We start from the raw sequence: 15,240 nt of genomic DNA, 5'->3' as shown, positions 1-15,240 counted from the left end.
GGTGGGGAGGGAAAGATGTCTTTGGTGGTGGGGTCGGATTGCAGATGGCGGAAGTGTCGGAGGATGATGCGTCTCACTTTCTATGGGACCAATGCTCACTTTTAAACTCTGATTTAAATATTTATAGAAACTGTCATTATTTGTTTTTAGATTCCTGACAAGCTTTCTCTTTTACTCTAACTTCTCTTTATTTTTTCATTGTTTGCTTTTTTGATATATTCTGTCTAATCTTCTCATCTGTCAATTATCTTTTGCACAATCATATTGTTTTTCCTTTTAGTTTGATCATTATCTTTAACATTTTGAAATAAACATGGGTCAGTCCCTGGGCTTTCTCTTCCTGCTAAAATGTTACTATTTCCACTTAAACAGTTAGACCCTGCAACTTATAATAAAGTGGCGGATTTAAGGATTATGGGTATCAAGGAGAGGAAGACAGGGTCAAACAAACTGTTAGATCTCAAATTGTTAAACCTCCATAAAAAAAAAACTTTCCAGAACACACAATTGTGTAAGCTGTAAGATTCCAACTACACAAGAAACTGATTAACTGCTTCCAAGAGAGAAGGTACCATCAGGAACATAATCGAGAAAATACAAGGAAATAGGAAAGGCTTTTACTGGGGAAAAACCAAAGATTTGCTTTCAGTGAGCTACTGTGATGTGCTACAGAGGACATTTTGCAGTGAGATGCCTTATTTGAACCAACAGATTGACTCCAGAATGTTGTTAATAGCAGGTGAGGAGGAGTAGAATTGCTACCCTTTAGTCCCACCCCTCATTTCACAGAGTTATAGAATCCCTGCTGTGTGAAAGCAGGCCATTCAAGCTATCGAGTCCACACCAACCCTACGAAGAGCATCCCACCCAGATCCATCCCTCTACCCTATCCCTGTAACCCTGCATTTCCCATGGCTAATCCACCTAAACTACATATCGCTGGATACTACGGACAATTTAGCATGACCAGTCCACCTAACCTGCACATCTTTGGACTGTGGGAGGAAACTGGAGTACCCGGAGGAAACCCATGCAGACATGGGGAAAATGTGCAAACTCCACACAGTCACTTCTAGGCTAGAATCACACCCAGGTTCCTGGCACAGTGAGACAGCGATGCTAACCACTGAGCCACAAAGCTGCCCCAAATCTGACCACAAATTAATTTTTTAAAGGATGTGGTTGTCAATTCAGTCAGTTTCTAACTATTTAAGTGCTGTGACTATTCAAGAGATACAGAGACAGGTTTCCTTGTAAGTTTTAGAAAAGGAGGAGAATAATATTTATCATATTTAACCCAGTCTAATAAATGTAATATAGTACTCTCATTTCCACACATACATGCACTCAGATTCACACACGTACACACATAAGTAAATTACTGGGAGGATAGACTAGTTAGGTTTTTTAGAGCCCGCCAGAATGTTTTTTTCCCAGGATAGGAAAGTCTAAAACTAGAGGGCTTAGGTAAGGTCAGAAGGAAAGATTTAAAAGGGACCTGAGGGGCAACTTTTTCATGCAGAGGGTGATACATGTAGGGAATGAACTGTCAGAGGAGGTGGTGGAAGTGGGTGCAATTACAATATTTCAAAAGCATCTGAATGGATATATGAATAGGTAGGGTTTAGATGGAAATGGGAAAATCCTGGCAAATGGGACTAGATCAGTTTAGAATATCCGGTTGGCATGTACAAATTAGACCGAAGGGTCTATTTCTGTGCTGTATAACTCGTTAACTGACAAGTTATCTAAATATGATCGGGGCTAATGGATTCCATGTCCATCAGTTACAATACATTATGGGTGAATGAATTCCTTTCTTGGCCAGAGTTCAATGTCTGAGGTGATTTCATCTAATATTTGGTCTTGCTCAGTTGCATATTTCAGTGATTGGCTACTTCATGAATTGTTTAGGGGATGGTCCAGTCATACTCCTTCAAGGTATTTGTCTCTGCAGTTTTCTAGACAGGCTGGCTCCATTAGCTCCATTTTAATGGCCCTGGAATTTGTGAGGTACGGTCCTGTAGATATCTAGCCATCCCTAGTAGCTGTTGTTTCAAATCACCAAAATGCTGCTTCAGTCTTCTAAAACTAAATCAGTGATTTTCAGCAAGTAAATAATAGTGTTTTTTGATATAAAGCATGGCTTTGTTATAACACCAGCAGCTGAAAGTCACATTTGTATTGTGCGACTCAAGCGCACTTGTTATCAAAATGCTGCACATCTGGGGATCTATTTATAACATTGGCAACTAATTTCAGTGGTTAAGTTCATAATATTATATTAAATTAGGAAATGGAAAACTAATTTGTTTCTAATTGTGAGATAACAAGGTGTAGAGCTGGATGAACACAGCAGGCCAAGCAGCATCAGAGGAGCAGGAAAGCTGACGTTTCGGGTCTAGATTGATTGTCAGTAAGAGGGCAATGCAGCAAAGATCTTGCAATTTTAATTGTCTGAAACTTTGAAGATAACAATATTGAGAATCACTGGGTTATTTGGTCTTTTCTGTATTTCCTCAAAATCCAAGTGCCCTACTAGTACCTCAATTACTTCTGCCTTCTTAGCTCTGTTCGGCAATGCAGTTTCCAGCTTACCTGCCAAGTCAATCAACCTGGGTTTTGAAATTTTCCTTAAGACTGCTAAGGACAATTCTACCTTGCCAGATGGTCCTTTGCTGTCTTAAGTGCAGTACAGAATGTAATGTTTTTCTTGATCTGTATTACTGACCAATACCATGCCCAAATCCTCATTGCTTCTGTTTTTAATCCACTCCCAGACAAATACTCAAATTTTGTTAAATTGTGCCCTGCTTTAACTGGAGTCATCAGAAAAGTTAAAGATGTTACAAAATGTAAAGTTCCTCATTTTACTTGACTTTCAGACCCAGATTAATACAAAGCACAGACAAGATTTCTGTAACTGAACAAGAATTTCTATTTATTACAAGTAATTAGACTCCACCTACATATAAACAGCTTTAAATCATTAGCATATAATACCACCAATTAAAACTCTTATTACCTCATAAATTCCCACTTACATACACACTGACAGACAGGATAGATTGGGTTATAGGCAGAGGGGAAAAACTGGAAACACAGTTTTGATAGTCTTTGTTCCCGGGTTCTGATGATCTTTATGACTCTTCTGCCAGCCAGCATGTTGGTTCTGTCATGAATAGGCTGGGGTTATTTTCCCTGGAGCGTCAGAGGCTGAGGCATGACCTTATAGAGGTTTATAAAATCATGAGGGGCATGGAAAGAGTGAATAGCCAAGGTCTTTTCCCCAGGGTAGCAGAGTCCAAAACTAGAGGGCATAGGTTTAAGGTGAGAGGGGAAAGATTTAAAAGGGATCCAAGGGGCAACTTTTTCACACGGAGGGTGGTGAGTGTATGGAATGAGCTGCCAGAGGAAGTGGTGTAGGTTGGTACAATTACAATATTTAAAAGGCATCTGGATGGGTATATGAATAGGAAGGATTTAGAGTGATATGGGCCAAATGCTGGCAAATGGGACTAGATTAATTTAGGATATCTGGTCGGCATGGACAAGTTGGACCAAAGGGGCTGTTTCCATGCTGTTCAGCTCTATGACTCTATAATATCAGATTGATGCAAAGTTAACATAGATACCAAATTTGTTTTACTTGTGAAAAAAGTATTTGGTGAAGTCTCACATTAGGCTGTGTATTTCCATTGAGTCATCTACAACAAAAAATCTGCTTAAGTCCATTTCTGAAAAAAATGTTGATTGACATGAGACAAAATGCAGTGAACCATGTGCATCAGACCTCAGATTGTAGAATATATATTTTTATCTTTTCAGAGCTCCTGGTGAAAACTATCAATACCAAATCTGTAAAGATTTGGGACTTCCTATCTGTCAGGCAATAGCAGAGTTTGCAAATGGAAATTACAGTCGCAGTGTGGATCTGTTAAATCCAGTTCGTTACCGGATTCAGAACATTGGAGGCAGTAATGCACAGGTATTTTCTAATGTCTTCTCAGAAAGATCAAATCAGCTGGAATCAGATTAGATGTTAATCTCAACAGATACTGGCTCTGAAAATATGTTGTTAAAGTGATGGCAACATATGGAACAGAAGTAGACCATTTATGCTTTGAGCCTGCTCCACCATTTGGTAATGTCACAGCTCATTTGTATCCAGCATCACTTAGATGCTTTTGCTCCAAATCCTTTGATGCATTTACCTGACAGGAATTTATTGATCTCAGTCCTGAAAGGTCCAATTCTCCCTATCACCCACAGATGGGGAGTAAAGAATTATAGATTTGTCTTTGTGTGATTAGTTTTTGTTTTTGTGTGATTTTGCTCTTAAGTGAATTAAACCAAATCCCTATTCATTGTGGTACTCCCCTTTAATTTTCTAAACAAGCTGGTCATTTGGCAATACGTGAAAATCCAAATACAAAGATCCACTGTATTTCTTTTATCAGCCAATTCAGAAGAGGGATGTCTAATATGGATAAAGTAATTTTGGGGGATTTCAATTTTCACATGCACTGGGGAGCAAAATCTATAATGAAAAGAGTGGAGGATATGTTTGTGAAATGTAAATAACGATAGTTTTCTGGATGAGTATGTTGAGGAAGCAATTAGGAATCGGGTGTTTTGAATATTTTACTGTACAATGAGACAGGTCTACTTCACAACCTTGTGCTAAAGGGATCACCTAGGGAAGATTTACCACAACATGATAGAATTTTACATTAGGAAGAATTTTATGCTCAGAGTGGAGTGGCCTTTACCTCAAAGAGGCGTTATAGTGCAGGAGAAGGCTAGTTAACTCATTGCCTCTGCTGACTTTTCAAACGAGCACCATTACCTAGCGCCAATGCCCTGTTTTTTTTTAACCAAACTCTTCCTCACTATTTATATTAAAATAATCATCCAATGTCCTCTTGAATGGCTCAATTAAACTTGCCTCCACCACACTTTCAGTTAATTGTATATGCATTATTTTCAACAAGTTTCACAAAACCAAACTTCCCTAGCAGAATGGCCAGAATGAAAATAATTCCTCTAATAATGTTGTGTCAGATTTCTTTGAACAAGCTAAGTTAAAGAATCTGGACGTCTATTTACTCAACTTATTTTTACTTGCATTAGATACATGACTTTTTTAATTTATCTATTGTTTGCTCTCTTCCTCAGTTTTGGAGACAGGGGCTTGGTTCTTAATTCCTGCTGAAATCAGGAGAAGGGGCAGACAGGTGTTAAAGTAGGGCTACTGGCCATTAGCCGCATCTTCTAATTTGTGGGTTTGGGAGAGTGGCAGGGCTAGGTCACCAGCCTGTATGCAGCACACTCAATTAGGCTTATTCAACCCACTTAAAAATGCCTCCAGTTTCCTGTAGGTGCCAAGGACCAGTTTAGCTTTGTGAAGATGGTGTTTTAGTAGAGACTGGGGGTCTTGTGGCACAGTGATAGTATGCCTGACTCTGAGTCAGGAAACCTGGGTTCAAGTCCCACTTACTTAAGAGGTGTCATAGCACACCTGAACAGGTTTACGCAAAATAGCTCAAGTGAAGATCCAGTCCTCCAGGCAGGTTTAGATGCCTGCCCTACTTGCCTAGGTGCAACAGCAGCAGCATTCAGCCACCTTGGAGAGGGATTGGTCCCACCACAGTGAAAGATTGACTGCAAAGAAAGGCTATTTTAAAAAATATAAATGATTTTTCAAAGAATTGCAAGAATTGTCTCCATTTTGAAGTATCCTCTCCATTTAGCGCCCAGTGCATCATGCTACTGCCTTCAAACTAAAAGCCCTCCAATTGACCGTCCAGCTTTTACAGCTAGTTTACTGACCTTACTTAATGGTGAGTCCCCCTTTGCCTATTATTGGCTGCTGTGTGGAAGATCAGATTAAATTACAATTTCCCGTATTGTGTCGACTTGTGATTCCCATTAGAGCCTACTAGCAAGGTTCAGAAGTCCACAGGGAGAATTCCTGCCGTAGAACTCTGAATATATTATGATATTGTGCCATATAATTTGAACAAAACTGTGATAATTGGATTAATTTGTCTGCATATAATCTCATTTTTTAAAAACAATTTCATTTCTTGCAGAGAGATGTCTTTAACCAGTTATTGATCCATGCTGCTTTAAAATCAGACAACAGAGCTCACCATAAACTAGCCAGGTACGTGCCAGATTTAGTGGAGTCAACAGGCTTTTGGTATCAGGCCTGAAAACTAGGAGGGTGTAGAAGAAAAGATGGGGGCGCAAACTTACTGATTCACCGGGACATGGGCTGCAGGTTGACAACAACAGCCAATTACCTGCCAGTTAATTCTTGTCTCTTTTAAAGATGGTTACCTGCCCTCAAAGGCTGCTAACCAATCAAAAGGTGCCATCAAGACTGGTGGTCACTGCAGGAGCTGCGACTGGAGGAGAAAGAGAAAGTGATGGATGTGTGTTCTCACAGCTAAGTAAGGGGGAGGAGTCTGTGGACACTGGGGCCAGCTGGGGACATGCCTAGGCTGTGTGGGTTAGTGGAGGGCAGACAGAACCCTTGCTGTGTGGCCAGTTATTGTTGTCAAGGAGGAAGGAGCTCCTTGACCAAAAAATGCCTAAAGTAGAGGTACATCTCATGCCCCTCCCCTACAGCCAGACAGGCAGCCACCAGAGTTCACACTGTGACCTCCTGACATGGTAGAAATTCAACTGGTTTCTGGTTGGGAGGGTTTTCAGACACCTTTCCTGCCACTGACAAGGTAGCATCCCAGTGTGATAATTATTTCCAGAATGTGGCAATTTTGTGATATGATTCATTAAAATGTTCATTGACCCAATTTGCAGAGTTGTAGATTTTTCAGTCCATTATGCCTGCACTGTCTCTTTAGGAAACCTATTCAATCCATCCCATTCTCTTGTTGTATCCCACAACTCTGAAAATATTTCTATCTCAAGTTGATATGAAACTTCCTATTCAAAGTTACTCCTGAAGCTGCTTCCTTTACCCTTTCTATTAATTGAAAATAGCTTTATCAAGTAATTATTGGACCATGACTACGTGGTCGGTAAATCCATAAATCAAAGAAATGTGGTCAGATGATTTTTTCTGTAACCTTTCAGACATATGGTATGGACCAGACCTCAAAATATATAAAGGAGATAGCCAAGACCTTAACTTATATCTTATTAAAGGCAAATGTAAGGCGCTGTGTTCCAGATGTGATTTGATTGGTCAAACTACTAAATTTCGACCAACTTAAGGTGTTGATTGAGATATTAGCTGTTTGCTCATGTGGATGTTAAAGATCCCATGACCGTACTCTAAAGTGAAGAGGCATTATCGCTGATATGAAGTCAAGAATTATTCATCAATCAACATCACAAAAACATCTGAGCATTCTCACATGGCTGTGGAATCTTGCTTCATGCAAAGTAGCTACTGTTTCCTAAATGACATAATTACACTTCCAAAGTGTTTCAGTGACGGTAAAGCATTCTTGGATTTCCTGTGGTTGGTAAAGGTGCTAAGTAGATGGAATTTTTAATGCTTTTGTTTATTACATGGACTCACCTTTCAATTACCCTAACCTGACATATGAAGTGAATCACTATCAACTAAAAAACAAAAATCAACTGGTTAGCTTTTTATTCCATTATCTTTTCTCACCTTAAGATAAAGTCAGATACCACACAAAAGTAACATTCCTTTGGGTCTCATCCATTCTTGTTCATCTTGCTCAGCTCACTTACTTGTATATTAATCATGAAAATCTACCGGACTAACAGCCCGAAGAATATCTCAGCCTACTCATTGATATCCTCCATTTTGAATTTGTGACATGCATCCCTAAAGGATACAGATGTGGCATATAGAGGATAAGTAAGAAATGTGGCTCATACCAGCTATCCACTGGCACTATGGCTCAGAGAACAAAACTCAGCTCAAATTGGCCCTTTAATAAAGTGCAGTGCCTTGGACCCCCAGACGGGATGCTTTGCTGCTGCTTGGCATACTGCTGCACCTTCTCTCTTAAGAGTGCTGAACTGCTTGAATTCTCAACCTAGGAGTCTCCTTCTGGCACTTACTCCTCCATCAGAGATCATCTTGTTCGAAATTGGCAGACATTTTGCTCCAAGCAAGGTTCCCTGGAACTTGGAACAGTGACTGAAACACAACTTAAATACAGCCCAGCTTATTTCTCAAGGTTTTCACCTTACACTTGCCTAACATAATGCTACAATGTGCTAGACCAGTGGAAATTCAAACCCATTACCACCAGGTTCATAACATGTATTATCTGAATTTATTAGGCTTCTTAGGCAGTGCTTCAGGTTGAGCATGACTGGTTTCCACTCTAGTTCGATGAATTTATCAGACATCTCAGAATCCAATGTGCTCAATCTGCAGACCCTGCCACATGCAGTGAAAGTGGTGCTTGTAGGGTCAGATAGACGAGGTGTTTGCAGGTTTTTGTGTTCCTTTTGACACCTCGATTTTGTCTCTGCAGCTCCCAATGAAATCTCTCAATGGATTCAGTGCCTTACTGAATGAACTGTCTCCATTTTAGCTGATCACAACAATCGAAGGGGATGTTTGATTTTTTTAGGCTATCCTAGGGACATCCCTAAAATGTTTCTTCTCTTATCCTGGGAGTCTCCTGCGATGGTTGAGATCAGAGTAGATCAAGTACCAGTCATGATTTGGAACTAGTTGCAGCTTTGGGAATACGGATGGTATTAGAGCTTTCCACCTTACTTTGCATTACTTGTTACTGTTTTCCAAGCAATCAACAAATTATAAAACAACATTTTGAAACAATTTCTCATACAATAATAAATATGTTGTATTTCTAGGCTTATTGGACAATATGCTGGTCAGTGGGGCTGCAGTTATTTTATAACACTATAAACAACTCGTGTAATCTCACAGTTACTAAGAACGAAGTTCACCTTGCTATTCCTTATTACCTGAAAATCACAAGAATCAATGATGCACTGTGGCTGCAAGATGCTCAGAATTCCGCATTGAGTAACTTCTCTCCTGACTTCCAAAAGCCTGTCAACCATCTACAAAAGGCAACTTCCGAACTTGGGATCTCTACCACTAGAAGGATTAAGGGCAACCAAGCAGAGGAATGCCACAGCCTGAAAGTGCCCTTTATGCCTCACTATCCTGATTTGAAATTATATTCACTGGTGTTCAGCAGACATCCTGTAACTCCCTTCCTAACAGGACTGTGGGTGTACATAACACTCAAGGAACTCACCATCATCTTCTCAAAGGCAATTAGGGATAAGCAGAAAACTGAATTTTACATAAGTGGTTGAATTCTACATATTTTAACTTCAGTCACTGTAATTTCTAGGTTTATATTTCAAGAATATAACAACTAGAATTATCATCCTGAAAACCACAACTGTTTTCAGAAGATTAAACAAATGAATCCTGAAATTCAGCTGGGGAAGTAGCATTGACAACTTAACAGACTTGAAGTTGTCTTACTATTTAGCAGAGGTGTTGGTGTGATTCAGATGAGTATGCTAAGTGCCTTATTATTTCATTATTCAATTTCAGAGCATTCACGTGAAGTGGAACTTCGGTCTGTACTCATTTCCTCTTAACATCATGACCACATAGTGTGTAATTTGCTAAGTTTAATGTTTTTCTTTCACCAACAGATGCCTCCTCGTGGAGCGAGATGCTTTTAGACCAAACTCTCCAATGACTGAGAGGCTGATTCGCAAAGCCACAGCACTGCATAATGTGGACTAAAAGAAATCTAAGGCACATTCAATACAAATGGGATAATTACTTTAACTTGGTTTAATAGTCATCTGCTAACAATTTATAGGGATTATAATTGAGGGAGGGAGTGATTAGAACAGGGGAGGAAAAAAGCAGGAGGAGGGTATTAGGGAAAAACAATGGGAAGGAGAGTGGATAGAATATGGATGAAAGAAACAAAGAAATTCTGTGAGGAACAGTGGTAAAACAATCCCTTTGTGGATTTAAAAAATGAATTACGATTAGATTACTAATTGTATATCCTTAAATAATGTTATAGATTCAGGATGAAAACTCTGTACTTCTGCTATCCTTGTGTAGTGTAAAATATGACAGATTGACTCAAGCCTGTGATTCATTCCTTGGGTTTTATGCTTTCAATGTATTTCTGTGCCTGTAATTGCTCAACAACAACAAGGTCCTGTTCCAAATACTAAAATTCCAGTCCAGCATTTCAGGTATTCACATCATTCCTCTATCTGGACCCCATTCATCGTGGATGCATTCAGAGTATTTCTCCAGTTCCCATCAAGGATTTAATTATATTTTTCATTCACCCTTAGTGTCCAGATTCAAAATTAAATTCTGCTTGGCTCCTTTGGTGTTTACTTTTGCTGTTCAGCTCAAAAGTAAGTTTTAGCTTGCTGCCAATTGTTCTGGTGATTAATGTAAGCATAGAATGAAAACTGTGCCTCTTGTACCTTACTCGTAGAACTAGATCCTTCAGTCCAACTCGTCCATGCTAACCAGACATCCCAATATGACATAGTCCCATTAGCTAGCATTTGGCCCATATCCCTCTACACCCTTCCTACTCATATACCCACCCAGATGCCCTTTAAATGTTGTAGTTGTACCAGCCTCCACCACTTCCCCTGGCAGCTCTTTCCATACACGCACCACCTTCTGCATGAAAAAGTTACCCCTCAGGTTCTTTTTAAACCTTTCCCCACTCATCTTAAAAATATGCTCTGTAGTTTTGGACTCCCCATCCCAGGAAAAAGACCTAGGCTATTCACCCTATCAATGCCCCTCATGATTTTATAAACCTATGTAATGGTGCCCCTCAACCTCTGACGCTCCAGAGAAAAACGCCCCAGACTATTCAGCCTCTCCCTGTAACTCAAATCCTCCAGTCCTGGCAACATTCTTGTAAATCTTTTCTGCACCCCCTCAAGTTTAACAGCATCTTTCCTACAGAAGGATGACCAGAGTTGTACATGGTACTCTAAAAGTGGCTTCACCAATGTCCTGTCCAGCCACAACATGACCTATAAGGCTGATTCTAGTATTCAACTTCAGGTATTGCTAAAAGCATTAATTCAACACAGTTCAATGTGCTATATTTTCAAGAGGTGGGCACTATTTTCACATACAATCTGGTTGCCATAAGGAGAGAAACTCAATGGAATGAATTTTATGGTTGCTGATGTGATGAAGGAGGTAGAATGGGAACTGTGCAGTATTCTCACTTTTTTCCTTCTCTGTATCAGCATGGAGATTCAAGTGTGAACCAGAAATTAGTAGCTTCCAGATGAGAAGGCTGGTTAACAGAGTCTCCGCACTCAGTCACATGTGTTGGGGATGTTGACAGGAGTGGGCTATGATGAACTGGAAGTTGGTCATTGTTGGGTATTTAAAGGCACAGTGGTATGGGAGTGGTGACACTCAATGTTTTATGACAGCACTCTTTGAAAAAGGCAGTGTCCATTTTAGGCACTGAAATTGCGAAAGATGAGAGAATATTTTCCCCTTTGTGGACTACTGTGCTGGTTGTGTTTGTTTCAGGATCCTTGCCAGAAAGGATGTAACATCTGACAGTTTGACCCATTTTCATTCTAAATAATTGTTCGGAAAAAGTTTTATCTTCTTGCCATCAACCTCTGTTTGTTTCTCCAAAGAGGCTAAAAGATCACCTATTTTTAGCTCTTACTGCTTCAAATCCTTCATACCCACGTGTAGATGCCAATCCAAATGATGGGACTCAGACCATATGCAGCCTCACTGTTTAGTGGTGACTTGCTGCTCATCCCCAGATTTGTCCTGAGACTCATTAGAGGATGCAACTTGTTCCATTGCATCTTCTCTGCTTAGGCTTCCCCTCTGTGGAGTGCCCTCTCTCTTATGCATGATGAAGCAGATCAAAATGACTTTGGAGGAATGAGCTAAAGAATATTGCAGAGAGTCACCTGCAAATGTCCATGCATCAATATCACATTTTGGATAGATCAATGGTCTATTAAGTAATGGCCCTGGTAAGATGTATGATCTGATTGTAATGCATCTCAGCCTTTGTTCATATATTTCTCACGAGGCATATCTTCAGCCAGTATTCCTTATCTTCAAAAAGTCAACCTTTTCTTGGCTCTGGTAGACAGAACACCGTGGCATCAGAGAGTCATTATTCCCAGAATAGCGGTCACACACTTGCATGGTCTGACTAGCCCAGTGGAGCTTTGAGGGCCACATTCATGCAATCTATCACAGCTTGAACTTTAGAGAATCCAGAAATAAACACAGAGATTTGCTAGTGTAGTTGGAACACGTTTAAACTAGCATGGCAAGGGATTGGGAACTTGAGGGGTAACCCAAATTTGAAAGAAATGAAGTTACAAGAAATAGAAAAACTGCTAGGGAAATTAGAAGATAGGAGAGACAAAGTCAGGCATCAAATATGCTTTCAATGTGAATTAATACCAAAAGGACAAAATTAAGGACACCGTCCCTAAATGCATGCAGCATTTGCAGCAAGATAAATGACCTAAAGGAATAAATAGCGATAAATGGATATGATCTAATTGCTATTAGAGAAACATGGCAGTATGATGACCAGCACTTGGAATTGCATGTTTAAGGATAATCAGTAAGAAGGAAAAACAAGCTGGAATTGCACTGATGGTTAAGGAAGGGATCATTACATTAGTAAGGAAGAATCTCAGATCAGAAGAACAGCATGTGGAATCCAGGTAGGGCTAACACAGCATTGGGCAACAAACATTGGTTGGAGGTACTTATGGGCCATCAAATTGTTGTGGTAGTGTGCGGCATGGTATTAATCAGGAGATGAGAGAAGTGTGCACAGAGAACACCGTAATCATGGGTTACGTCAATCTGCATATGGACTGGGTAAACCAGTTGAGCATTAAAATTTTGAAGGATGAGTTTCTGGAGTGTTTTTGGAATGGTTTTCTAGAGCATTATATTGAGGAGCCATCTAGCAGATAGGCTATTTTAGATATTGCATTATGCAAGTAAAATTTTGTTGCAAAAGAGCCTTTAGGGATGAGTGACCACAAAATGAAAGAATTTTACATTATGCTTGAAAGTGAAGTTGTTCAAACTGAAACAACAATGCTAAATTTGAATAAGGAAAATTATTAAAGCACAAGGCACAAATTGCTCAGAAAGACTGTTGCTGCCAAAGCTACAAGAAGGAGATCTGATTGCTCTCTGGCAATTCTCCCATTATCAATTTATTAAAAGCTCAGAGAATAAAATGCCAGTTATAATAATTAAACTAATATTCCTTGGAGCCTACTGGAAACTATTTGCACTGACCAGCATCTTCAGAAAGCAAGTAAAATACAATTCCATGTGCCTGTGTTACTATGCATCTTGGAAACTGTTTATGTGGACTTTCCAGTTACTTTTCCTTTATTTACTTTAATTAATCTCTTAGCTATGCCTGCCTGCCTGTCTATCTATGTGTGAATGGGTGCTAGTATCAAAGAAGTTTGGTTTTAAACCATAAATTAGATTACCTTGTTACTTAACTTTGCTCCACTATAACTATTGTACTATTAATAAATTGTTAAGTCTTTTGCTGAATTTATAAACTTGGTGTCTGATATCAATTATTCACAAAGTCTAGTATTGTTAACTCACAAAATCTAGTCAGGAACCGCTGGGGCAATTTTGAGCATCACTGAATGCTTTAATTTTATAGTGTGGTGAATGTAGGGATATGGAGACTGATTTGATTTGACTGTCTGTCTCCGAGATGGGACAACAGGAGGTCAGAGACAGAAATAAGTTCATCTAGAAAAGCAACATACATGTTTCTTTCAGAGACTAAGGCTGTCAGTATATCTAGGAATTTGGTTCAAAGTGAGAAGTTAACCGAAAGAAGTGCTGATGCTGTAAATCAGGAACAAAAACTGAAGTTGCCAGAAAAGCTCAGCAGGTCTAGCAGCATTTGTAGAGAAAAATCAGAGTTAACATTTCGGGTCCAGTGACGCTTCCTTAGAACTCAACTGGAGTCTCAGTTTCAAATAATGGAGTAAAAGTCAGATTCAGATCTAGAATGAATAGCCATTAAGTAAGTTAAAATAGTTTATAATAAATAAATATTAAGTAATAATTAGAAATGCAGCTGACTGATAGTGGCAGTTATCTAGCAAACAGCTGAATGAGGTGATGAAGGTGATGAGGTGGCAGGAAGCAAAACTAAAATGTAACCATCAAAGTTCTGTATAGTAAAGGGATTTTTAAACACATGATCAGTAAGGAACATGGTCAGAGTGAGGGAGTGTTTCAGTGAGACAGATGTCGACTGAGAACATCTGGGACTTTCATTCAAAGTGGGAATTTGGTGCAGAGAAGGACTAAAGTGCTTTAAATAAGATTTACTTTAAGAATTAAATTCCCCAGAGAAATAAGGAGAGGATAAAAGGCGCAGATCAAAAGGCCTGCTAGCAGTGGCATGGTGTTATGAACCACAATGTGACATGACTGCAAGGAAGGCAGCTGATTGGTAAGTAGGATTTCTGGGTATTTCTAGTCTTTAACGTAATAATAAGGTCTTCAGTTTGAGTTAAGGTCTTTAATTTCTTTCACATTTTTTTTCTTTAAAATAGGTTGGTAAGTATAATGATACTAGTTTAAAAAATACAACAGTCTAAAGAGCAAGGTATCTAGAGTAACTGATTACAAATAAAATAAAACAGGACGGGAAATATGTTGCTACTGTAACATCTGTGAGCAGCTGAACATCAAGGTAACCCAGGGTGAACACATTTGTAGCAAATGTTTGCAGCTCGAGGAATTTCAGATTCAAGTTGAGGAACTGGAATCTGAGCTGCAGAAACTGTGCTACATCGAGCAAAGAGAAAGCTAACTGGATACTTTTTTTCAAGATGCAGTGACACCCCTCAGATTAGGTATTTGCAATTTGATCTGTGATTGGGGCCAGGAGGCTATGACAGTAGACAATGCAGGTAAGGGGCCCCAGGGCAACATTAGAGAAGCGTCAGTCCTAGCAAATGACCAATAGTTAAGAGGTTATTAAAAGCTCTGTGAATGAGATTGGGGCACAGGGAGAAGAATAAGCAAATCAACCACAGCACCATGGTACATGAAGTTATTCAAATGTGGTTAGGAAATAAGAACAGAGTACTGTTAGGAAATTATTTAATCAGGGGTATTGGATACTCTTCATCTGTGAATGATGCCCGCTCAGTGCCAGGGTTCTG

General features: G+C 39.4%; 1 protein-coding gene across 1 annotated transcript in view; it reads left to right on the top strand.

The window, feature by feature from the left end:
* ttc38 (tetratricopeptide repeat domain 38) overlaps window positions 1-10,115 on the top strand; it is a 55,470-nt gene extending 45,355 nt beyond the window's left edge. Inside the window, exons 10-12 of the mRNA XM_048607864.1 lie at window positions 3,829-3,988; window positions 6,096-6,169; window positions 9,664-10,115. Coding sequence (XP_048463821.1) covers window positions 3,829-3,988; window positions 6,096-6,169; window positions 9,664-9,757 — 328 coding nt within the window. The 3' untranslated portion in view covers window positions 9,758-10,115. The remainder of the gene's footprint in view (window positions 1-3,828; window positions 3,989-6,095; window positions 6,170-9,663) is intronic.
* The last annotated feature ends 5,125 nt before the right edge of the window (window positions 10,116-15,240 follow it).

The sequence above is a fragment of the Rhincodon typus genome, chromosome 18, assembly GCF_021869965.1.
Source record: "Rhincodon typus isolate 14 chromosome 18, sRhiTyp1.1, whole genome shotgun sequence".
Taxonomy (NCBI): Eukaryota; Metazoa; Chordata; class Chondrichthyes; order Orectolobiformes; family Rhincodontidae; genus Rhincodon; species Rhincodon typus.
Note: the sequence above shows the minus strand (reverse complement) of the source record. Positions and strands in the feature narration are given on the sequence as shown.